The sequence below is a fragment of the Lathamus discolor genome, chromosome 5, assembly GCF_037157495.1.
Source record: "Lathamus discolor isolate bLatDis1 chromosome 5, bLatDis1.hap1, whole genome shotgun sequence".
NCBI lineage: Eukaryota > Metazoa > Chordata > Aves > Psittaciformes > Psittacidae > Lathamus > Lathamus discolor.
In genome coordinates, this window is record NC_088888.1 from 28,086,811 (window position 1) to 28,113,339 (window position 26,529).

General features: G+C 44.9%; 1 protein-coding gene across 2 annotated transcripts; it reads right to left on the reverse strand.

Annotated features, from left to right (window-relative positions):
* Nucleotides 1-6,722: 6,722 nt before the first annotated feature.
* Nucleotides 6,723-24,620, reverse strand: DESI2 (desumoylating isopeptidase 2). Of its 2 annotated transcripts, XR_010613007.1 has the most exons (6): nt 24,106-24,620; nt 18,010-18,082; nt 16,070-16,163; nt 15,256-15,397; nt 12,429-13,826; nt 6,723-8,988 (listed from the first exon to the last, which is right to left on the reverse strand). XR_010613007.1 is itself a non-coding variant. In XM_065680143.1 (5 exons), the coding sequence occupies exons 1-5, from the start codon at nt 24,142-24,144 to the stop codon at nt 13,593-13,595; spliced, it is 582 nt and encodes a 193-aa protein (XP_065536215.1). In that variant the 5' UTR covers nt 24,145-24,620; the 3' UTR covers nt 10,197-13,592. The 2 variants fall into 2 exon arrangements, 1 of the variants encoding a protein (XP_065536215.1); XM_065680143.1 differs by lacking the exon at nt 6,723-8,988 and having other exon boundaries at nt 10,197-13,826.
* Between the last annotated feature and the right edge of the window lie 1,909 nt (nt 24,621-26,529).

The window sequence follows — 26,529 nt, forward strand, 5'->3', positions numbered from 1 at the left end:
AAATTGTTATTGTTATGTAGAATCATAGAATGGTCTGGAAGGGACCTTAAAGATCATTCAGTTTCAACCCCTCTGCCATGGGCAGAGACACCTTCCACTAGACCAGGTTGCTCAAAGCCCCTGTCCAGCCTGGCCTTGAACCCTGCCAGGGATGGGGCAGCCACAGCTTCTCTGGGCAACCTGTGCCAGGGCCTCACCATAGTGAAGATTTTTTTCCTAATGTCCAGTCTAAATTTGCCCTCTTGCAGCTTATAGCCATTCGCCTTGTCCTGTCCCAATAACAGTTTACTCACTGTATTTAATAGCACTATAAACTCGGGAAAAATAGGGCTGGAAGGGATCCTGAGATGTTATTTTGTCCAAAAATGGTGTAGGAAGTATGGACTAGCTTAAAACAGCATACAAATCCTTTCTGCCTCTAGCATGCTCCTTGCATATGTACATCTTTAGATCATCATTACCAATTAATGCTTCCACAAAATACCATGTGAAGGGAACACGGAATTTAATGTATTTCATTTTCAGTCCCAATATATTATCCTGTTGGTGCAGCTTGCTTTCACATCCAGCTGACGTGCCTAATCAGAGTCCAGCAAACATCTGGGAAAGCTGTAATTTGGAGGGATGGGTTCCATACCTTCTATGTCTTCTGTTGAGAGTTAGGCTGGTCAGGGTTGCCTGCATATATTTGGAACCTGAGCTGTCTGAGTAGGATAGCTGTAGGTTCCCCAAAAAGTGAGGTCTTTTTTTGGTTTTAGATCCACGAAAGAGCAATTGTAGCTGTGTTCCCTTCTCTCCAAGGGAGCTGCTGCTGGGTTCTTTGTTGGTCTCCCCTCGAGCTTCCAAGCCCAGAATTTGCTATGGCTTTGCTTATTCCTGGGAGATCTTTGTACTAGCAGAACTATGTCTGCCTATGCTGTGTATTATCTCTGGCTTTACCACATGCAGTGTGGAAGCTGGACATGTATTCAGCTGTCTACCTGCAAAAGGGTGGGCCCTGTACAACAAGCAGGGTCAGCCTTCCTGACAGCCTCTGAATTGCTGATGATTGCTGTGTCCTGCATAACCTCTGTGAGGAACAAGCCACTTCCCTGGTTGGCTTGTTACCCACCATCCAGTCCTCACTGGCTGGCTGTGTCCTTTTTGACTTTCCTTGTACCACCACCTGGCTGAGGGCTTTGACAGCCATCTTCAGAGCCCTGAGGAGCCATCCTGCATTTCTCCAGAGCACTGGGTAACCTGCCCTCTCTGGCCTTGAGCCTGAGAAGGAGGTAGCCATGATGGTTTGTGTAGAAACCAGTGGTGGAAGACTTCTTTTATGCCGCTTTGTAAAGAACTGACAGGAAAGGGGAAAGAACGGGTACATGGTTTGCTTAAATGCTCCTCTAAAAGGAGTTGGTGGGAATTACTTCTCAGCAGAGGAACTTCTTCCTCCCCCTCCATGATCAAAAGCTTTCTCTCTCTTTGCCCCATTTCAGCTCTCAGGAGAGATCACCTATCTTTCCACTGACAGCTCCATGACTATACATTCCCCATGCTCCCTTCCCCAGTAGGGTACTAATAGGCAGACCTCTTCTGTCCCAGAAGCTTTGCCTCCTGCAAGAAAAAGCACAGAGGCATGCAGATATCTTCACCTCTGTCTTCCACAGGAAGGTTCTGGACAGCTATTCATCCAGGGTCTGGAGAGGCCATCAGCAACCCTTGGGCCATGTTCTCTTCCCCCTTCCATGTCCCCCCAAGAATACAAATACTAGGAAACTGTGCAGCTCTAGGCAAAGGTAAGACAGGAGTTACAGAAGTGGGTCAGAGAAGGTGTCCAAACCGCACGGAGACTTCTTGATACCACCATACCATTCTCACTCCATCCCAGCAGTGCTGAGCCCGTCCTACAGATCTTGTCATCGATCTTCCATGGTTAGGAGGTAACACACTCGGTCCAGTTCAGAAACCCTCAACTTCACTGCCTTTTTGAAGGTCCCTTCCTGCTTTAGAAACTATTTAAAAACCTATTTGAAGTCCTTCAGGCTGCTTGCCAGCAATTACTGGCCAAGGAAGTTCCCACTGGGGGAAAATTTTTCCAGTTGCTGGCAGTGAAATTGTTCTCTCCTGTGTGTTGTCCTCAGACAGAGGAAGTGAGTTCATGAGTCAGATTAAAAAATAATACAATGAAATGTTTCTGTTGTTTTATCACTCATCAGGATGCGTGGATTTCATATGTGTCGTTTGCTTGATGCCTGCAGCAATTCTGGGTGTGTATCTGCCAGCCCCTGATTCTTCTCACATTGCTGAGGATACTCAAGGCTTAGTGCCATAGGACAGCAGCTGTGTGGCAGCATCAGTGAGCTGAAAGAACACTTTGGTGTTGCAAGAGAAAGCTACAGAGAAAATGCCCAGTGACATTATCAGAAGGCCCTGTAATTGTGGTTTAGGATAGAGTTCAGTTACCGCTGTGTGATCAAAGTGTATTTATCAGTGTCTCAGACAATTTTCAGTTAGCAATTTGCACAAGATGCTCTTTACAAGGCTGATGGGTAATTTTCATGTACTTTTTGTGCTGCTGTTGGAAAGGAACACGGGGAACCAGTTTTGAAGCTCACTGTATCCACTCCCGTAGCAACTGTGGGTCAAGCAAATTCTAGATTGAAAATAGGCATAAAAGTTGATGTGTTCAGTAAAAGGTAAGAAAGACCAGCCAGAACATCTGGGAGTCAGGCATGGGCATTCATATCCTGATTGTGAGGGTCTGGCACTCTCGGGGGCAGCTAGAGGCTGTGAGAGCAAAGGGGTTTGTAAGGACTCTCATCCCTGAGCAGCCAGTATTGCTGCCCCTACTGGGATGGGTCACCCAGCACACTGAGCTGACCTTATGCTGCTATACTCCACTTCTCTTCACGTGGCTGTCCAAACTGCTTTATTGTTAGACTAGAAAAGCAATTAAAAAATGACAGCACAACTCTCTAAACTGCATTGTAAGACAGAATAAAGGAGATTCTGAAAACAAATCTACCCTTTACTCAGTGGGTCTCTACAAGGCAGATAGCCTTTCCTCTAGGGTTTCCTTGAGTCCCTCTCATCTTCTGTCCAGGCTCCTGTGTGTCTGCTCAGCATCAGCTTAACTTCTGACTGAGCTTCCTCCCTAAATCCTTGGTTTCGTGCAAAGCCTGGCTTTTCTGATTGGTGTCGAAGACTTTAATTTACTATGGGACCGATCTCCCAACTCTGTTCTTGCCCTAACCTTTTAAACATGTTGAAGCTCATCAGGAGAGTGGCTGAGCTGTTCTGTTAGGGAACACCACCCATGTGGGTGAGAGGGTTTCAGAGGAGGCAGAGTACTTTGAGGCAAATTGCTCATCCAGGATGAAAAGTAGTAGGCTGGAAAGCTGATTCCCTCACATCAGCCTCTGCCTTCCCTGGCAAGGCTTCAAAAACCATCTGAGCTTCTTCTGACATGAGCTGGGAGGAGGGTTCAGGAGGAAATCTGGGAAAGGCTATATGATGGGAGACTTTGCTCAATCCTGCAAATCCTGTCCATGCCAAACAAGTTCCTTTCAAGTATGTGTGCGTTTTGTTACTCCCATGACAGCAATGAATCAGCTGGAAAAACACCTTATGTTTGGCTGGATAAACCAAGAGGGACCCGGTGCCAGAGTGCAGGCAACTGGATGATACCCTGACTGTCTGGCAGCTTGAAGAACCCAAGCCACAGCTCCCCTCTCTCTACATTTAATCACTGCCTTATATGTCACATAACGCATTCATCTTTTGCTGTCCTCATCTGTGAAATGACTGTCATGTCCTTTTTGGCTATTAATCAGTTTATTGATAGGCTAAGCATACACATAAATAATTGGCAATACCATGTGTCTGTTCACACTGTGAATCTTCAAATGCCTCAGTTAAGACTTCTGAGCTACATGTTTCTTCTGTAAAATACCATATCTGTCTTCTGAGGGGCTTTGTTCCTCCTTTGATGGACTATAGACCATCATGTTCTGCTTCTTAATTTAGCATCCGATTGGTTATTGTTGTACTGTAAAGTTCCTTATGACTTCAGTTACATGGCTACAGTAATTAGTGTTTATATTCCCAAGGCCTGTGTAGCAGCGCTTTAACACTGCATAAGGACATGAAACACTCCTCAACAGAGTACGAATTGCTCCCAGGATTTCTAATTTTACATCCTCAACTTTCGTAGAGCCGTGCTGTAGGAGTCTCTCCAGAAACGGGCTCGTGGGTAATCCATTATAGTCGTTTGAGTGGGTTTCACAGCAGAGATGCAGGAAAATGTTCACAGAAGCTACCAAGACCCTGTTGCTTTCACTGCACTGAGGAGCACGGGGACTTTTCAGTAATGAACCGTGTTTGCCAGTGCTATGATCAGCTGTCGTTTGCAGGACTTGAACAAAAATACTTGGTGTCTGATTTGGCTGCCCTCAGCATTTCTGTATTCGTGGCTACATTTCTGTGAAATGTTGGTGCAACTTGAAGAAACATCAAAATTTGTTCTAAAAATCAATTCCCCCTGCTCACATCTGTTCACAGATGTTTTCTCTGATTTGCCTGATCGTTACCCATTAGGAAGGCTGTCCTTTCATCACTGACAGGATTACCTGCAGGTGCCAGCACTGCATTAGACTGAACAGGCACAGGGCACGGTCCACACCTGTGCTCTGCTGCCTTCTCAGGAGATGCGAGTCCCCACTGTGGTGGTGGGCACAGCTTCACCCCAGTGTCTTCACGCTGCAGGTCTGAGCGTTAGCCACTGGCCTCTGCTGTGCTACCTAACCTGGGCTGCAGCGTTTCTTTTGTTAGGCTAAACGCCTCAGTATCTTCATGGACTCTTTCCAAATGAGACTTAATGGAGTAATTAAATGGAGGGAGAGTTAAGCTTTGTAAGTTTTGCATGTTTTTCTGCCAATTACTCCATCAAAGACTGGCTCGTTTCGTTGCTTCAGAGCTTCTCTGTGAGGCATGACTTTGGTTTGTTCAATAATGCATGTATTTCTGAGAGCAACGCATATAAGAGCTGGCCTATCCAAACTTTGTCTTCACACAAGGCTGGTTTTTGGCCCCTCGGTGGCCATGTCAAATATAAAAGCAGGCACTGAATAACAAAGGTCCAATACTTGGGTAAGAGGAACGGGCAGCCTCGCGGTGGCTGCACTCATCTCTAGGCCACCAGTGCTGCCTTTACCCTCTCCACTCAGGTGCTGCAGGACAGCAGCAGTCCTCGCAGCCTCCTGCAGATCTTGCCACGCCATTGTACACTGCTGCCGGGTTCTGCTGCCTTGGCTTTTGCAGGCCAACGATAGACTTCAGCCCTCAGAAATGGCAACAGCACTGCCTCTTGTGCTGCTGTGAGCTGTACCCACCTGTAAGGAGCTAAGGGGACCTGGAGTCCTCTTCCTCTCGCCTGCCCGTGGTTTGTGGCTGCCCCGGCTCTCTGCTGCACAGGGCAGGCGGGCAGGTTGTCCTGGGGGTACCTGCAACTTGTCTGTTACAGTTTCCATGCCACAGGCAGGGCAGTACAGTGGCGAGCCCCTCTCCTCTCGTCAGCAAAGCAAATCTGTTGGCTTTAATCTTGGACGTCGTTCTCATAACACCATTTCTGCAGCAGCTGGTTCCCATGGAAACCGAGGACCGACTGGCAGCGCACAGGAACGGGGCTGCTGACCTGCTTGCCCTTCCCCAGTGCCACGGTGTGTGGGGTTCCGTCCCTTCGCCATGCACGTGCAGTGCTCGCTGTGTGAGGCAGGCAGGACCAGGACCAGGACCAGGACCAGGACCAGGCCCGCGGCCGCAGCGTGTTCCACTGGCATCAGTGCCCCTCCTGGCCTCCTTATCCCACCTCATCCCACCTCTCTGGGCAGTGGTCCTGCAGCTAGTGGAGGAGGGCAGAGGGTGCCTGCCTCTGTCTTCACCCCCCTCACACCGCTGCAGCCTTCACAGGCCCCAGCAGTGATGGAGGGATTCATGGTTAGCTTTGGATGTACGTATGCCCCTTCCTTTTTGGACCCCTAACCCACTTACATGACATGTTCTGTTCACTTATTTATTCTGCTGCTCCTAGCATACTCCTCCACATTAACTTGTTAAACAAGTGTATTTAGAATACCAGTCCTGTATGTATTGCGTTTAATTTCCAATGCTCTTGGAATTCTAACGACTACCAGAAGTGTCTGCTCTAGGTAAGTCTCATCAGCTTGGCTGCTGGCAGTGCCAGGTTAAGGTTATATTACCTGCTTCTGTTCAAATGCACTAGGTGCAAACACACCATTGTGCCTTTTGAGGCCAGCTTTGAAGAGTGAAGCCATATGAGCAGCATGAGCCTCCATCTGTGCCTATGCTGTGCCCTCATGGTATTGTCCTGCCTGGAAAGAGCGCTTTTCCAGCCACAGACTATGAAGGGATCAGCAAGAAGAGGGAGCAGAGCGCTGCTCTCTCACTGGGGGCAGAGCAGCCACCCCAGTGTCTTGGCCTGGCTGCCCGTGACTCCTCCGTTGCTTGGCTACCAGAGCTGAATTTGCCCTTGGCATGCCTGCATTCTCCTGGGCCTCACCCCTGTGCCCACAGAAGGCATGGGTGAGTTGAGCTGTCCTTGAGCCCCGTGGTGGCTGAGCTCCCCCATACCCACCCTGGAGTGTACCGCAGAAAAAGCAGTTTCCACCTTCACTCTTGTTCCAAGGCTCATAAAAGCACGGCAAGGCAAGCAGAACACCAGCTTTCTGTTTAAACGGGAATATTGCTTTATGCAAACGTTGTGCATACTTGCCTCACAACATTGTGTGTATTCAAACACTGCAGGCACCAGAGTAGAGTTCGTTCCTTAAAAGCACAGTTAAATTTAAAAGCAGCTTTAGCCCTTGGTCTGAGGGGCAACTCCCCCTCGTGCTGAAGGGTCGCTTGGTGCTGAACAACTGTGTCAGGGGCTTCTTCTGAAGTGGGAGTCAGGTGATGCTATGGGCAGGGGAGAACCACAAATGGAGCCCATTAAATCCCTTGCTGGGTCTCCGAGAGCCCACCCTGCTCTTCGAGTGGCCACTGCTGCATGGTGCTGGCTCAGGTCCGCTCGCTTGGCGTCTGCTGCAGCACCCAAGTGCCAGAGATTTAACCTTGCGGACAGCATGTCCCTGCGGCTCTTGTTCCCAAAGCAAGGGGCTGTTGGGAAAACAGCACCAAGAGAGCTTCTCTGGGCTGCTCGGATAGGAGGGCAAAGGTTTCTGTATTCTGAGGACATCATGGAAGGGTGATGCAACCCGGAGAGGTGCTAGAGGCTGCCGGTTTGAAGGATGACTGCAGGTTCCCATGCCTTGCTCATCTGTACTCTCCGGAGGCACGGGGCGAGCATGGCATCCCTGTGTGCATGGCCGTTCCACTTCAGGGGTGTTTGTGGGGCGAGCCCCGGGGCAGAGGCAACAGTCTGGGCCATGGAGAATGTCCCTCCTTTAAACCTCTTAACACGCACAGAAGCCGTAAGGCTTCTGGAAGGGCAAAGCAACTTAAAGCAGGCACTTGCAGAGATGAAAGCATCCTCAAAAGCTGGAAACTTCCCAAGGCGTTTCTCTGCCCTCGACTCCAAAGTGCTGGAGCTGGCCCAAGCAGCCTCTGCTCAGCTGGTCATCCTGACTATCCTCAGTTCTCATTCAGTGCTTTGACTGAACTTGCCAACTCTGACATAAAAACTAATTGACCTCTACAGCTGCGTTTGAGCCAGCTCCATTGCCATCAGCTCTTGCTAGTCCTCACTACTCAAATCCTATTTGCTTAATGGCATATGAATTCATTTGTTGGAAGCTGACACTTCGCTGCGGGATTAGTGACTCTAACACAAAATTCAAGATGCAGAGCATCTCTTGGGGGAAAGGAAAAAAGAGAGGGAAATTCCAGTGCTCTTGGAAATCTTAATTTTTAAGATGCTATGACTGGAGTAATGAATGAGCTGAAGTACAGAAGAAAAATAAACTCAATTCCAGCTATTTAAAGGCTCAACAATTTCTTCCAGTCAAAAAACAAGCAGCTATTGTGTGGGCACTGGGCAGGCTGGAGGGAGGCAGCGTTTCCCACAGGCAAATTAGGAGTGGGAAAACCAGAACAAAACCTGCAAGCCTCAGAAGCCTGAGCAGGGAACAGAAGCCATTTTCCATTCAACATGATTTGTGTTGTCATTAAGGTGGGTTTAACGGGCCTTTATTCTTACCCTGAGAGGAAAGCCCTAGCTTTGCTTGAGCTAACAGTAATGACTGTTCAGACCTGAGAAATGTGAGGGAGCCAGCCGAAACTGCATTTGCTGTGTTGCTTGGGTGCTCATTGGGAACAGAGGGTCTCCTCCTCACTCCCAGTCCCTTCCTGGCACTGAGGTTGGCCATGTTTGCTAGGGCCTGTAAAACCCATCTGTGCCCTGCTCGGCAGGGCAGCGTCCCATTCACATCATTTATGTCACTGTAAAGGAAGACCCCTCTTGGCCACCTGGAGCAGACCTGAGCCCCACAGTGATTTCTCCCCTTTTAGACAATTGCATGGGCTAAAAGCAGCATAGCAACCAGCAAGTGCAGCAGGCTTTCTGTTTGAGGGTTCCATCACTGACACAGGACTGCTGGTCACCATCTTACATCTGCAGAAAGAGTGGTGTGACCAGAGCTCTGCTTGTCCTAGACTGCTGCTCAGAGATGGACAGGAAAGGGATGGAGAGTGGGTCCGGTGTTCGTAACATCCCTCTCTAAGGCTAGATCCTGGTTTAGTTTGTGATATGCTAATTTCTGTGATCTCACCAGATCATGTGAGAAATATGGGATTCCTATTGTAGCCCAGCAGGAATCAGTTGCTGGTGGAGTACACCTGCTTCCCCAAAGCAATGCCATGGCTTCCATGACAAGCTGTTTCCTTGAAGAGTTTGAAGGTTCTTTTGTGATCCAATTCAGGTCTAACCAAGGGGTAGCCGAGAAAGCCAGGAACTGTCCAATAGCCATTTTCATTGCATTGTATGAAGCACTGTGAAAGAAAACATTTGTTTTGGGTGAGTGATATGACTAAGGTGCCTTTAACCATAAAACACCTTTGCTTATTGAGAAGCTCTTGCAATGACAAATTTGCCACATAAACCCTGCATGCCTGAAAAAACTGGTTCACAAAATTAATTTGAAACATTTCTATTATCTTCAAGAACTGTTCCATTAAACTCAGCTACTCACCCATTAACAAACTATGCAGTATAAGTAGTCTATGTTTTGATCACCTTCCTAGAAGCAGACAGGCACTCTTAGTCACTGGATGCCACACATAAGTTTATCTTGAACTCCCATGATTAGTTTTAACTAACAAACTCTGTCAAATTTCCTTTCAATAGCTTACAAGTTCCTCCAACTCTCTTGCAGCTCTGCTAGTGACAAGGGACCAGCAGCAGTCAGAAAAGGGAACACTCCTGTATCTTGGTAGCTTCTCCAAAAGGTAGTATATTGGCCACTCTTCATTAGCAGCACACACAGGGATGCCAGGCTCAGCACACAAAGCATGGCAAAACATATCCCCTGCTCAGGCTGACTGCAACAGCCACAGGACCGTGCTACAGCCTACCAGTGCCCTGAACGTGCAGGCAGGTAGCAGTGGCTTAGAATCACAGACTAGTTTAGGTTGGAAGGGTCACCTTCCATTACAGCAGGTTGCTCAAAGCCCCATCCAACCTGGCCCTGAACACTGCCAGGGATGGGGCAGCCACAGCTTCTCTGGGCAGCCTGTGCCTCAGCACCCTCCTAACGAAGAATTTTCTTCCCAATAGCTAATCTAAACCCGAGGCTGGTATTGCCATTGGTACTTGACCATAGGTTATGTACTTTCACAGGAACTGGCGAGGCACAGACCTAGGCTGTTGAGCAAACGTGTATGATATGGCACATAATTATCTGCAACACATCCCAAGCACACCCAGGTGTTTGGATACCCCAGCTGCTGTAGTTACCACACCAAATCTGAAAACATTTTTAATGTAGCCTATTGAAAACTAGTGGCTTTTAATAATGCCTCAGACAAACCAAACTGCAGCTCCTAATGCCCATGTCAGAATATAACCTGTAGTTTAACTATAGGAAACCCCTGGACAGTCTTACAGTCCTTTGAAAGCATCTTGAAAAAGCAAAGATCAGCTTGTGTGGCACTGACAAAAACGGTAGGTACCAGGGGAACAACATACACAGCCAATGGTCTTTTTTTTATAAAAGTATTTTTAATAAACTGATGGATTTAAGATGCTAGACAACTTGTTGCCATGTACAGGTAACAAAAGTCAAAATTCTTTGAATTTTATACAAATACTATGTAGTACAGTAAACTTGAATACAAGTTTACAAAAAAATGCATCAGTGATTATTCAGCTTGTAACCAATTTCCAACAGTGAAAATCATCATGTATCAATAGTGATCAGAATTGCATTGCAAATTTTAGAAGTAATGCAACTATGTTTTTACCAAGCCACTCTGAAGTTACTGGTGCACACAGACAGTACATTGGATTTTTTTGGCTTGCTGAACAGAAAATGGCATTTAAATAAAACAACCTTGAGTTAAACAATACAATAAGTATCAAAAGTACTATCTTACAGAAAAATCAAACAAGAATGAGAAAGTAAACAGAGCAGAACCCTGAAGTGCTGATGTTTTTCTACCCGTTTTGATGGAAAAGACTCCACAGGCATCCAGCTTTCTCACAGCATTTTGGAGTGTTCTAGTCCTAGCACAGTGTGGTCATTAGTAGACTTAAGTAATCCCTGCTTGGCAGTAATGCTGGTGAAAGGTAACTTGCTCTATTGCTAACAAATAGGAGTAACCACTGGCAGGGTGACTTCTCGGAGGTGTCCAGCGAGGCCGAGTTGACAGCACGCGACTGAAGCTACAGTACTGCTTGCTTTGATACAACACCCAACAGCCTTCAGGGGTCAGTTTCCTCACAGGATTAACAAATGGATGGTTTTGAAACAAGAACAAAAAAAAAACCAAAACAACAACCCAAGAACCCAAAACCCGTTATGGAGCGTAAGACAGTATTTTCACCTGTACAGCTACCAATAAAATGAAGGTTTTTGTTACAAACTTTCCAGTCTGCTTTATAAAAAATAGTCTTAGTTTTACTTCTAAATAAAAACTGTGCTGTGATCTGTCACGTTCTTGCATTGTACATGCTGTAGTTGTGTGTTAATGAAGGTGTAGAGATTTGTGACCTAGCACTCTGGATGTATCAGAAGCCTAAAAAGCTGATTTTGGTACATAAAAGGTAGCAATGAAAATTAATTCTATTTATTTTTCCTAAAACCTAGGAAAAGCTACAGTACATTGCTAGATCAGTGGCCTCAACCCTGAGCTGAAATGAAGGACCTGCCTTGGCCAAGAGACTTAGTCACATTACTACCACAGCTGCACAGCAGAGACAAAATAACCTGTCTGCAGCCTGTTCTCTTAGCTGTAAGTAGTGTGAGATTCAGTTCTGTTAATGCTTGAGAGCTGACTGGAGACCACCATGTTCATTTTCACTACAGGATAAAATAAAGGAAGGAGAACTCAAAGTTCAAGTGAAAAAAAAGCACTCAACAGGGAGAGTTGTCAGTATGTCCAGCTTCTGGAGACCAACCAGAGAACACAGCTAGCGGTATACTTGTCAGTTTTCAGCGTTTCCCACTTGGTAGAATTGATTATTAAAACACGTACCAAACTACAATCAGAGAGCCATCTATTATTATCCCACTCTTCCCAGAAAGAGACTCCCTTGATTTCCCCTCACCAGAACTCTGTACCTACACTGCATCACAGAAGAAGAATGAAAACTTAAAGACTATCTGACATAGGATTCAACCTACCAGCTGCTACCAGATAAACTTCTACTTGCTTTTAACTTGAGTAAGAGTTGGCAACTGTGAGAATTCTTACTAGGATACAGCCTACTGCACCTTCCTGTAGGGTTCAATGGCACCAGCCACCCATGGCCAGGAGCATTCATCACATGAAGCATTCTTGCCTTCTAAAAGGCTAAGAGGACGTTTTTCTCTTTTTTCCCTTTTAAACAGCAGAAACCGTAGAGTCAGTATTCCGCTTAATGGAAAAACTAAACTCAGCAACATATCAAAAGTAAAGCTTGTAAGCATCATTTATACTTCTAGTAATGCACACTTCTTTGTGAGCTGATCAGTGTGGGTTTTGTTAGTTTAAGGCAGCAAGTCTTACAAAATACACAAGCTCACCTCCCTCCTGTTTGTGCTACTGTATCCTTAGGTGCACAATAGAACCTCACTAATTTACACTAATGACTGGAAGAACCATTAATTCTCTTGGTAAGTGAACAAGAATAAGGCATTCCATTATATATTCTCATCACTAATTATAATTTAGCTCTTATTATAATCTACCAGCAAACATACTTCTGTCTTTTAGAAAATAGTATCTCTTACCTTCAGATATAATTACGTGTGCAGATTAGTGGGTTCTGCTGTGTAAACACGCAGGTGCATAAGCAATTTTCAGGTTTTTCTTCATTACATCTGACAAGAAAGTTAATGCCACAGATAGAGACTGTGGGAAAATAAATTAGGGTTTCTCTATGATTTGTGTGGACACGCACAACTGGGCAGTAATTTATAGCTCAAAACCAAAAAAGGACATGAACGTTTACAAACTCAAATGAAGCAAAATCAGCTGCAGAAAGCAAGGCCATTCCCCAACCATAAAGGGCTTGTTTACACCATTCCAAACTATATGCAACAACTACAATAACAATAAAATTAAAAACAAAAGAATACAAGTACTGTGATATACAAGTTTGAAATCAAGTAAAGCAAACAGTGAAAAACTGTGTGATGCTTCTAACATGATACTCATGTGTCTAAATCCTGGTTGAAGTGGACTGTAAATATAGAGGATAAGATGCAACTACATGGCCGGTTTAAAAAAAGAAGAAAGGGATCAATGTGCATTGTAATGAGAGAGAAGTTTCCCTTTATATGTGCAAAACCCCACAGTTTCATTAATGTAGAGGTCATACTTCCAGTAACAGACCTTGGACAAAACCAGTCTCCCTGCATCCCGGAATCTGCCTGTTTACATCAGCCACTTCAAGTGCACAGTACCCTGTTCACGTATCTAGTATTCAGCAGTTTCTGGCATTTCTCAGAAATTTAATGTTCACCTGCCTTAAATCTTGAAAACAAAGGGGAGAGTTCATTCAGGGCATCACACCGCTGCTTCTGAGCTATACTACCAGTTAAACTCAAATTCTCTCTTCTTCCATGGTGGCAGGAGTCCTTACAGGACTTGTAAACAGCAGTACACAATACTGTAAACAAATAATTTAAGTTCTGCTTTATACAAGATGTTAAGTTAACCCAGGTCTACCAAACAGGTGAAAATGAAAAGGGTGGCTTCACACAAAATCCTTCCCTTTTCTCCCAGCAATTATTTTCACTACATGCGTAATCCTGAGCTGAAATAGGGTTTGGAGAGCCTTTTTTGCATATAAAAACAGTGTTCTAGAGTCAGCTCTCATGTTCTGTCAGGAAGTCAATTGCTGGAGAGATTAAACTGAAGTTTTCAAACCATTTGTTACTTTGGAGGAGGACTTATAATTTGGTGTGGCGTCCAGTTCTAGACCCAGATGCTGAGCTTGCCAAGGAAGCCGATGCGGCTGCATCCTCAGCTTCCTCCAGCTCATCATGTAGCTCCTGGCTAACACTAGACTGGAGGGCTGCAGGAGTTAGCCACTCCTTTGGCAAACAGCTCTGGAGAAATGGTATACAAGAGCTGAAGTAGGCAAGGCGATTCACCCATCGTGGAATCTCTTTTCCACACAGAATCTAGGGGGAAAAGGAAAGGAAAAGATTAGTTTGTCTCCCGGACCCAGCACTAACAGAACTACAGTACTGTAAATAAAAAGCAAAGGCTGCGTTAAATACTCGGGTTTTACTGTACGTCAGCCATTAAATGGTTGTGTCATCACTACTTGAGAAGTGAACTGGTTTACTTAACTACCTCCACATTCATTTCTGGTATTACTTACTCCAGTGCAAATCTGGAGAAGAATCATAGCTAATGGGAGCATTACTCTGCTGTAACTGAGCAGCACTAAGCTTGTAATTACATCCCTGGTTTTATAGTCAGTTTGAACAGTAAATAGGATGAGACGTAAAACAGAAACAACATGACTGTGTGGTTGAAGAGTATGGCATAAACCTGGCCATACAGGTCAGATTTCATGCCAACTGCAGCTTTGTCAAGTGTCTCACCCTACTTACTTCTACCAGCACTGCACATCATAGAATCACAGAATGGTTTGCTTTGGAAGGAACCTTAAAAGATTGTCTAGTTCCAAGCAGAATGACAAACCAAATCATATCAGTAACATTTTCAGTCTACACAAAACACATGCTAGACAATAATTGCGCTAGTAGCTATTTTTTTTTTTCTTTCTTAAAAAAGGAACAACTAAATTTTATGGATGTTCACCATGGGAAAAAACATCACCATCCCTTTCTTGGAGTGCTTCAATAAACATTAGGACACATTATGACAAGCACAGACTGCCAACTAACAATAAAAATTACAACTGCCATTCCCCTCTTTGTCCTGGTTACTTGTTCCTGAGCCTTTCCCTTGTGTTGCTACACATGTGAGCAATCAAGCATTCGATCACACTGGCGAGCTGATCAAGTTAAAGCTGAGAGGGAAAAGCAAAGCCCTTTCAACTCCACAGTCACATACTTTGTGCAATCACTCAGGTATCTACATGACCAGGGTGCAGGTGCTGGCAGAGCAGTAACTTGCCAAAAGCTGTTCAAGCAGAAGATTAACAGTGTCTGTGAAACCTTGACGCCTTTGTTATTCTTTAACAGTAGGCCATAATTTTAAACATTATTTTCAGTGTGATGGCTCTGTGGGGGAAGTACTGATACAAATAACACATAGTTCTATCTTCAGTAGTTATCTCTCAAGCATCTGGAATGATTTTGAAAGCCTATTAACACTTGATTTACTAGGTCTCTCAATTCGGAACACAGCCCTGCTTGAACACAAACTACGTATGACAACAGTATATGTAATTTTTGACAGCAAAATCTTGTGCTTTGGACATAAGCACAAATAAAACCTGAAAAACAGTGACATTTCCCCAAGGTAACGGAGATAGGAAGCTGGAAACTAGGCCAAACATTCCAAAGGAACAGGAAGGACATGACACACTGTAGCTACCTGGGAAACACCTTTCTACAGACCTTCATGTTTGTTTACCTCAGATAAAGCTGAAGAGAAGTGATTGCAGTTTTTGTGCATTAGGTGATAAGCATTTCCTTTGAATTCTTTTCCAAGCTCTTCTACTATTTTTTCTATGTCATCTTCCATAAAGTCAGTACTGCCTAGAACCACAGCCTCTCTAGAAGAGAAAAAGAGCAGGTGATCAGGCTTCCATGATATAGAAGGATTACTGTTCATATGTTACTCAAAAATGGCCCCAGTGTGGGTGTTGAGATCTTTCTGCCCTCCCAGAACAATAAAGGTTCTTTCTATTCTACTTTACAGCACCACTTTCATCTTTATCATGACAGATTATTTCCTTGCCAATTGTCCATCTGTAACTCACTTTAAGTTCTTTACAAGTTAACTCTGACAAACACTGGATGCAATTTTCCTCTCCTCTCCAAAAGATATTGTTTGTTTCTAAGAGATGGCTGAGAACAGGCAAGAGCGTGTAATGCAGGGCAAGGTCAAGGCAACATTCTTCAAATTTCACTTTGCATAAAAATTTCACTACCTTGAAAAAGTTACCCCATTCTATATAATACATAAACAACAAAACCTAGCCACAAATCCACATAATTTGTACACATTTAAGGAATGCAATGGTATGCTAAACCCAATGTTCTTTGCTGTAGACACTATGCTGTCCCATCACCTCTGTCCATCTATCATTTCTAAGTAAAGAAAACACTAATTTATCAGAAAGAACTCCTCTAGTATCATTCAACACATCTATATTAAGAAATAAATGCAACAAGTTGTCTTTTTAATATGCCTTCTCAAAAGCAAGAAAACAGCTTTTTCTTACTTAAATTTAAATGTTTCTCCTAGCTCAGAAGCATTTCCTGGTGAAATTTCAAATATTCCAGAAAAAGGGTATGGATGACCACCATAGGCAAATTCTGAAAGAGAAACCTCAGATTTAACAAACATGGCATACAACAACAGTAAAGAACAGCAGACCTCACTGACTGGAAGATCACTTCACAAGGATCTAAAATAGAAACCAGACATCTTACCTACATGGGTAACAAATGCAAAGAGCTGGAAAAGAACAGGTTTGTTAGTTACCAGCCAACCTAAATGAAAACTGACAGGAAATTTCCCACATCAGTGTACAGGTTTAACTTGAATAACTTTATAGTAAGTATACATTGTTTTCCTTGTATAAGTGAGGATTTACAAGTTAAATTGTAAATTCTACCAATGTTCTTTATACATACTTTTTCTTAAAAGTCCATTTGTATGTTTATAGATTCAAGATTCAAAGTACTGCATCCTCAAAGGTCTGACGGTGCTTCTATTCTACAGCTCTAAGTGTGGCAGTGAGTAGTGGCCTTCTAATTTCTTGATTTGCAAGAGTTCAATTGTGCTAAGTTCTTTAATATAACAAGAAAGTAAACCAGGGCATGCACCTGAAGTCTGCACGTAGCATCTGCTGGCATAAGCACCTACACTACATGAAAATACGATGGTGTGTTTTAGCTTCCTTCTGTGTCTCTATGATAACACAGCACACCACACCCAGAGTGCAATAAAAAGCTTTAAGCATGACTTCATGCTTCCGTTCCTCAAAATTCTTGTAACACATCATCCAAGTCTTAGCATTCAGTTTTGTGGGCAATCTTTTTTACAACAGGTTAATAGATAAAGTTTGATGTACTTTGAAAAATGCAAGTCATTGTTTTAGCAGGGCTATGACCTGCTATATGAGAAAGCTGTTGTAATCTGAACAGGAAGGGAGGCATATGTATTTGGCACAGCTCAAGAACAAGATCTCAGGCACAGCACTATTAAGAGTCAGGTTTTTCTGGTTTGGATTAAAAGAAATAAAAAAAGAGTTTGAACAATAAGCATTGTGTTTTGTCAATTTGTTGCTCTGATAACACTTGCAAACCCAGGCACAATGTGACCATTATAGTAGCTGAAACATCTATAGTTTAAGGTAACTTTGTGCAATGTGGTCTTTCGACTGCATGCCACACCTTTTGCTGCCTCCCCTCACCTCCAGACACATTCCCAAAAAAGAACTGAAGTAGATTTTTCTTCTTGAAATGGACTACTTTCAGCAACTATCACCTCAGAGCATCTTCATACTGCTAGGCTTGAACACCTCAGACCTGAGCCCATGCCACCTCAGAAACACCTTGGGGCAGCAGTGGGGATTCAAGGTGACCTGAATGGATCAGGAAGCTGCATCCCTGAAGTACAACCTATTCAGCAAAATTGCCGTAATTATCACAAGCGTGTCTTTTGTGAACAGCATGCACAAGATGTGTCTTAAAGAAACTGTCTCTTTAAAACAAACCAACCTACCCATAGGAACAGACAGTTTTTCTTCAGCATCATGCACTTTTGTGTGCCTACCTTCAACACACTATTGTTTCTTTAGTTAAAAATTAACTCCTTGCACTAAATGCTGGCAGAATACCAAGGAAACAATTCAACTATGCTTATATGAAGCAGACATTTGTTTTAACAATAGTCTTTCAAAGCCTAAATAAAGATTTCTATGCCTAGCTGAATAAACTGCACAATTTCCATAGCTGCACAGTTTTACACAAGAATCAAGATGACTACCATATTATTCACATGCAAGGTCTTTCTAGATGCAGAAGAGATGAGAACTTTAAGAGAAAACTGATGAACAGGTTTCAGGAGCCAGACTTCCCTTGCTACCTGAAAAATGTTTGTCTGAATAGCAGCTTTACCAGAACAAAGAGTAAGCTATGTTTTGCTTGTACGTACCTCGGCCATACACCTCTATGCCTGAATGGAACACTCCAATTCCGAGGGAAGAAGTATATTCATTCATCCAATACTAAAAAGAAGGAAGAAAACAAAAAAGACTTTAGTTTCCAAGACAGAACTGTTTTCTGATAGCAGTGTGAGATGTATTTGTCCCCCACATCAAAAGCATAAAACCCTACCGCACAAAGTGAAACTGCACAAGCCATTTTATGGGAACAGAACGTGCCATTAAAATCCCCTACACTGCACACAGTGAATTAATTCCATTAGGTTCTACTCCAGTGTTTTAGTTCTGCCAATGCCTGTCAATCAAGGAGAAACCTGGGAGAAATTCAGATCAACTTTCAATTTGTGAACAAGTTCCAGGCTGCAGAGTGTTCCACTAGGAGGAATGCATTCTAGAACCAACTGCAGTCACTGTGCAGGGACACTTTTCAATTTGTTTAAATGACACCAGAACATACACTCACCAACTGTCATTCATAGCAGTGATCACACTTCTGCTTACCACCAGTTGAGCAGGAGACTCATTCAGAGATATGCAACATGGGCTGGGATTACCTTAGCATGTTTTGTCTAATTTGTTTAACAGGTGGTCATCATGCAAGAAACCAGGTTTTCTCCAAATAAAAGTTAGTTTTCCCCAAATAATAATGATACACTAAACTTTGGACTGAGAAGCTATTAATGAAAATCAAGACAAGTTAAATGGCAAAAAGAGCAAGTCAGGCCAAAAGTTACATATTTTCAGGCCCAAGACATGGATCTATTTGGCTTTTACAGTCATCCTTATTCTAAGTATTTCAGCTGAAAATTCACAATTGTGCTAGCATGCACCGGACACAAATGATAATCTGGACAACAAGATGCTGAGGGTTTGATGTTCTCTTCTACAGACAAGCCACCTGTGGGAAACTGTAAACATGAATTAGCTGAAGACAGATTTTGTTCCTTGTATTTATCTGAAATCTGTGGATAAATTTTGCTGAAGACTAAACTTTACACTTTGCTTTAATTTCTGGCTTTGTAAATGCATCACTATGTTAGCTAGTGGGGTATGGATGACTATACTAAATTATCATCTTAATCTATTTAAAGGGCTTAGCAGTTCTTTCCCTCCTGCCCCCAGAAAAGGGCAGAGAGCTAGCCTGCATGATGAAGCTAGATGCAGAAATATACTGGGTTAAGATTTACTCTGTGTAGAAAGACACAGAACAGGGAGAAAACAAGAACAGAAGGAAGGAGAACAACATTAAGACTACCCAACTAACTTTATGGGTTTGTGAGCATAAAAAACCCCCATGGATTCCGCTCTTTGAAGCGGAATCAAAGCAACCAGGAAAACAGAAGAGTTACTTCAGCACAAACCTTTCAGTTCTGAAGCCAGTCCTATCCCACACCTCATCAGCTGACCATTTGAAAATAGTTTTAGGCTGATATTTATAGTCAAAACCGTAGGCACATTCACCATACAGTTTGTCAGCACAGGAAGAAAGTATGTTTGCCTAATGAGAAAGTGTATCCAAATGAGCCTAATCTAGAACTGAGCTAGACAGGGTCCCTGGTGGTCTAACTTATCCTCTCCTGGACACTGAATTGGCCAGAAAACTCTGGGTCTGGCCTCTGAATTCCAAATAACCTACATATCACATACATACTTAATCTGTAAATGCCAAGCGAGGTTATCACTGCTCTCCAGAAAACTGAACAGAAGTTACCTCTACTGCTTATGGGGTTGTGTAACAGAGCCTGGTTTGTTACCACGCAGAAAAAAAGAGACAGAAATTATTCACGCTCCTTCTCTCCCACAACACCAACTGCAAGGTGTAGGGAGAAGACTGAAAAGTGGGTCACCAACCCTCCTCATCGATCCGTACAGAAGCAGACCAAAAGGAGGGAAAGCTGCTCTAACAAGGTGTTCCGCAAGTCCAGGGCTTTTCAAGTGTGCACTCCTCCTTGCTGGAGCCACCTCAATACATGGGGCTTGCTAGCCTGCAGCAACTGAGAACTGGAGACAAATTGAACACATTAGCAGCTCTGGAGGAAGTGCCTAAAGCAAGTACTTCACTTAATATTTCCAGTAAGAACAGAATAGGTTAATTGAAGATAAAAGAATTTCAATAAAGCAGAATTACTTTCCCCTTAGGAGTAGTAATTATATTTAATTATTACTTAATCTGGATGAGCTATTGGAAGGTTGGTCATATTTTCTGATTGAATAAAATGCCTTATCTCACCAAAGAAAGAGATGCAGGACAAATGCACCTTAAAGTATTCTAAATTTGGCTACAGCTGAAAAAAAGGTATATGACTTACAAAATATAGATTGACACTTAGCTGACATCTGTATAGCTTGCTGGTGCAGTAACATGCTGTAAGCTCTGGAATCCCAGAAGCGACATCCTTGATTTTATTACACACACTGGACTCCCTTCATTTAGTCTTGAATATGAATTTTTCCGTAGTAGAATGTATAGAAGACACACAATCCCATACCCGCAATATTTTGCGGTAAGTCTTGCAAAACAGGATTTCATGTTTAAGACAACTATCAGAACAAAAACATTAGAGAAGTGTTTTTCTATGAGCACAATAGTCATGTCACTGAAATGAAACACTGATCCCAGAGCTTCACAAGTATCTTCTTTACTTTCTTCAGAGCTTCCATTTATGTTAATACTTTAGATTGTTATAGCCTTATTTCACAAGGGGAAAAAACAGGATGCTACTCTGGGCACAAGAAAGCTAACTGCTATTTTTAGAAGTCTAGTCAAAATGAAATCATAAAGTACTCCAAAACACAATATATTAAAGCCTTCACCCTACCCTTTTAATGATCATATTTTCAAAGACATGATCTGCAGCATGTAAATATGCCCTTAAGCTTCTCTCCCTCTGTAAAGTTACCAGCACTTGAAAGGCCACTTTCTTGTACAACACATGCACGCCTCCTTGCCCGTTGGTTTTATCAAAGGTTTCTGCTTTTTGAAGCACTAAGGACAATGGAAGGGTATAAGCTCCAAACCAACCAACTCAGCCCTACTGTAAGGAGTTTCAACAGTAGCAAGGTCACCTAGTATTCCCCTGCATACCTAAGCAGCTGTCTGGGAAATGAAGCTGCAGTTAGCACTCGGGTTGAAATAAAGATGTTCATAGACTGTTGCAATTGTAGTGAGAGTTGATTCTGTCAACCAGGTGACTAACAGTGGTCTCTTGTTCCAAAAGAAAAACATAAAATCCAAACCCTAAAATACAAACACACCCCCCTCCCCTAAAACCTCCCTCAAAGTGACATAAAATGTCAGAAACAAACAGGAAACCTGCTAGTACCTCAATACACAGGTGGCAGGATTTGATGAATAAACAGAACTTCAAAATAGCTATAACAAGACTCTTCCCTTCTCTCTTAGTGCCCCCAAACAATACTGGTAGATTTGATTAATTGATTTCAGCAGGCTGTCAACATGCTACAATGTAACTGCTGTGGAACATGGAAGTGAGGCTTTAGTTTTAAGCTCCTGCTTCAATCAGGTTTAAAACGGACCTAGAATACCATTTAGCAGGAGTCTGAGGCAGCATGTACATCAACAGTGTCTTTCAGACACCGTGGTAACCTCAGTTTTTATCCCCAGTTTAAAGGAAGTCTGTTTCTGTAATGGTCAATGGTACATCATTATAAAACAACAAACACAACTGAAATAGGATGTAGAAATATTCTGCTTAGAGGTCTCAGCTTACACTATGTATCATTTGTGGTGATGCACAGCTTCAGCAACTCCCAGGACTGCAGACCAATGCACAAGACCCCTTTCTCTACATGTGATCAAACATCTGCAAATGAGTGTGCATGCTTGCTTCTTTTGGAAGGCATGCTGCTTCCACAGATGGTGACTTTAGAGACTATGCTACTTCTTGATGTACACAGAGCCCCACTGATCACAACAGGAAAACCAACAGCCCCCAGCATGTCCTAAGGAAAAGTATGACACTAGCTTTTATGAGCACAACCTTCTTGTTGCCCCTTTTTTCACCCCTCTCCCCTCCTGTCAACTGTCAGCCTTCCTAGGACAGCTGAAGTAAAACTGATCCCAGCAATTCAACCCCAGATGAAAAAGAAAGGAGGATACAGGTTGCAGCAAAGAAATCTTAAGGAGCAAGAGATGAAGGAGAACCATGTGAATGAAAGAGTAGACAATCACAAAAGAAAAGGCACGCTGAAGTCACACCCCACAGTGCTATCATTATAGTGGGAACGGAGTTTCCCACGGAGGCCATGGCATCACCGTCCAGACCGGCACTTACACAGGAGACAGTCCCCCTGTTCAGTTCTCACAGCCTGCCTGTGAACTGGCTCAGACACCCTGCACAGCTAAGCAAGTCTTCCCGAGAACACCGGGTCTTCCATCTTAGTGGGTCAGAAGTGTGTAAAGCCTCAACTTCAAAGATATTATCTTATGTTACAAGTCCTGAAACTGAAGTCCTACTTCTTTCTCTGGTCAAATATTTATAGTTAATATGTAAACACATCTCTTTTCATGCCAAAGAAGCTTCTCCAACATGTATTTTTGAACTGTAGTCCAGAGAAGTCATATATATGCATGCCACAGAGCACCATTCCCTCCTTAAGTCTAATATAAGGCACAATGACTTTCCGTCATATCAGCAACATGTATGAGCTCAACCAGGTGAGCACAGATCCTATTTTTTTTCTCCTTCTCAGAAAAAAACAGCCAACAGACTGCTCCCATCTCCAGTCTCCCTTCATTCTCTACAGTGAAGGAAAAACAAAGTAGAAGTAACAGGTTCTATTCACTGGAGAAAGAACTTGGGACACAGGAATGGGGAAACAAACAAAGAAACAACGAAAAAAGAAATCCTTTGACAGGAACGTTGATTTCAATAAGTATTAGTGTGAAAGAAAAGAATGATAAGGATCAGGCTAGCTCATATAATCTCACATATAATTTTAATTCCAAGCCAAAGAGCTCCCTATTGGTTGCTATTAAATATCCTAGAATTTGAGCCTGAGTAATCCCAAGCAAACAAGCTGCGTTTTCTGACAGCAGTCACTGACTCCACTCTGTACCCTTTTAAAACACCAAAAGGTCAACTTAAATGGTGGTGGAATGAAAGCCTACCCGACCTAAGCTAAGTAACACAAACACAGTTACCTGAAACTAGCTGTCAATCTTACTGTCCCTCTACCAGTAGACTCAGAAGGTGGTCAGAGAACTAGTGCTACTTGTTCTAATTTCCAGCGACTGAAAGGCATTAACGGATAATATTTTCTTAATATTACTTATCCACACCTCCTGTTCTCTGCAGGTACTTATACCTCATTTGTTACCATGGCATTTGAGCAGCTTCCAGCTGAACCTAAGACAATACAACAGTTGCTGTAGGTGTCACAGAAAGATTACCCAGAAGGGAGGGAAGGTGAGCTCATAGGGCTGCAAATCAAGCTGGAACAATTCCTTTATTTCTACTAAGTAGCAGGAATACCAGAACTGCTCAAAAATTCTGGTCTAGGGGAAAAAAAGCATGTTACTGACACAGCACTTCAAGCCCTCCTATCCCTACAGAAACAGCAGTTATCCCCAACTACCATCCTGAGGGTCAACCGGGCTACTCCGATGGTTTCCAGTAGCAGGAAAGGCAGGGCCTCCCCCCTGAGGTGCCCTGGAAGCAGTAACGGAGGAACAGCTCGGGGTCATTCACGTTTCGCTACCCACTTGCGGCAGGGGAAGTTTCCCCCGCGACAGGGACCGGGTCCACCCGGCAGTAAAACACGCGTCCGGGCCCCACAGCAAACTTCCGCGGCAGGTCACAGAGCATACACAGAAACCGGCAGACCTGCCACCGTACAGCTCTCTTCCCCCCCCCCGGTTCGTTGTTTCTCCCGGCCCCCACCAAGCCAACTCAGCCGGGGACAGGCAGGGGAAGGGCAGGAAAAGTTTCCCCCGCCGCCCCGCGGGACGCTCCGCGCCGCGCTCAGCCCCCCGGAAGGGCACCGGGCCCTGCCCGCACCAGCCGCCACAGGTGCGGGGCCGCGCTGCCCGCCGCGGGCCGGGCCGGGCCGGGCCGGACGCTCACCATGTCGTAGACATTGAGGATCACCAGCTGGTTCGCCATCGCCGGCGGCCCGCGGGCGCCCCCCGCCCGCTCGGTCGCTCCCGCTGCGGCAGCGCTGCTGCTCAGGCCGGCGGCGGGGCGGTGGGGACCCTCGGGGGCCGCTTTCTCCTCGTCCTGCCTGTTGCTGCGGGGCGGGGGGGGGCGGCGGGCACCATGGAGCCGCCGCCGCGGAGGGACGGGGCCTCGCCCCCGGCACACGCGCTCAGCCCGCGGCCGGCGGCGGGGGCCGGGCGAGGGCCCCACCCCGGTGGCGGTGCCGGCGGCGGGAAGCGGGGGGAGAAGGAAGCAGGGGGTGGCGAGGCGGAGCGGACGCGGCGGCCGGGGCGAGGCGGCGGCGGCGGCGCACGCCCTGCCCGGCCCGGCCCTGTCGGTGTCGGTGTCGGTGTCGGTGTCGGTGTCGGTGTCGCCGCCGGCGGGCGCGCGGGCCGGCCTGCCCACCCCTCCAATGGGCGCAAAATGGAGCCGCGCGAGCCCGCCCCCGCCCGCCGCGAGGAGAGGGGCGGCGGAGACTACAGCTCCCGGCGTGCACCGCGCCGCGGCGGCCCAGGGCCCCGGTGAGGGTGCCGGGCCGGCCGGCAGAGCGGGGGGCCGGGCCCTCGCGTCTCACATGTGGTGGGCTGTGGCGGGCGGTGCTGTTTTACACACGGGCACCACGGTGCTCGCTTCCAACGGCAGGGACGCCCGATTGGGTCGTGTGGGGAGCGTTTGCAGGCACCGCCATTTTATGGCTCGGTGAGGCAGGGGAATTAGAACTAGCTTTACACAAGTGGCGTATGAGAGTTTTGGACCTTCAGGTAGCCTGTGTGTGGTTACTGGTGAGGCCATGGCCGGTCCTAAGTCTGCAGACACCACAGAGTGTATAACCTTGTTGTATAAGCCGGTGGTATGGTAACCTTATATATAACCTTGTGAAGAAACAGCAAAGCAAAAATCCAGTTGGCAAAAGCATCAGCAGTAGAAAAGATGCTTTCCTGCTGCCAGCGAATTGGAGACAACTGCCCTTCATAGCACTTCGGAAAAGGTGTGGTTCTCAGTGGGCTGTGGATATGTTCCTGTGACCAGGGTGCAGCTGGAAGGAGGAGGTACCACCCCAGGAGATCCTGGCTGCCACTGTCATCTCTGGCTGCAGGTGTTTAACCCCTCTTTCTCAGCTAAAGCTCCTCTTGGCTGCCGAGGGTATGAACCTGTTGTTCATCTTGGCCATATGTGGGAGGTCTGTCCACAGCTACCTGAAAGGAGGGTGCAGCAAGGAGGTGCCTGGTCTCCCAAGAGGTAACGGTCTCAAGGTGCACCAGGGGAGGTTTAGATTGGATATCAGGAAAATTTCTTCACTGGAAGTGTGATCAGGCATTGGAACAGGCTTCCCATGGAAGTGATGGAATCACTGTTCCTGGAAGTGGTCAGAAACTGTGTAGATGAAGCCTTTAGTGACATGGGTTAGTGTAGACTTGTCAGTCTTGGGGTAACAGTTGATGATCCTAGAGGTCTTTTCCAACCTAGCTGACTGTGATTCGATGTTGGCAGTGATGCCTTACTTTGCCAGCAAAACAGTAAACCTGTGGACAGGATGTCCATAACTCCTTTGAACCATGTTCTTCATCTGCTCCTTTAGCTGGCAGCTAGGAAACAAACTGATAACCAGTAAACTAAAAGTTTTGTGGGAAAAAGTTTCTCCCATATTAGGGAATACCAAGGAACATATGAATGCATCTTAAAAACAGCAGGGCTCAAACCCATTACCTGGAAAGATAAGGACGCCGTTTCCAACTAACAATATTCATTAACTGGAAGAGAGAAATGTGGAGTGCTGACTCACTCACGGACTTCTAGTGAATTGTTTAGTTTTCTTTCTCTCCTGTTTGTTGCCTGTCTGCAAGCGCACTGTGAAGAAAAATGAGAGGAAAACGTAACTTCTAGCCTGTAGCGACAGGAGATAAAATTCACATTATATGAGTAAATCTGAAGAATAAAGACCCAAAGTATCACTTCTTTGATTTAAAAATTGAATTTTGGAATTACAATGTTAGACTTACTACACAGAGTAGTAACACAACACTACAGCTTTGACCTCCTCAGTGATGCAGTTTATCTTTTCATCCAGTTATCTGCAAAAGACAGGAAAATCCTTCTTTTGAGCAGAAAGACTGCTATTAGCTAAGTGTCCGAAGCAATGTTACACATGTGTGGATACCGGAGAGAGGTATGCCTTACATAGTATGTTTTACAGCAGTTTGCATTTATTTGAGTAGTTTGGACAGTGAGAAAGTATGGTGTGGAGATACTCCATGATACTCGCTAAGCTCAGTTTGGCAATTTGGTAAAAGGCAGTGAGCAGTAGTGGGCACCAATACCACAGAAGAATTGTAATGTCTGAACCCAGGGATT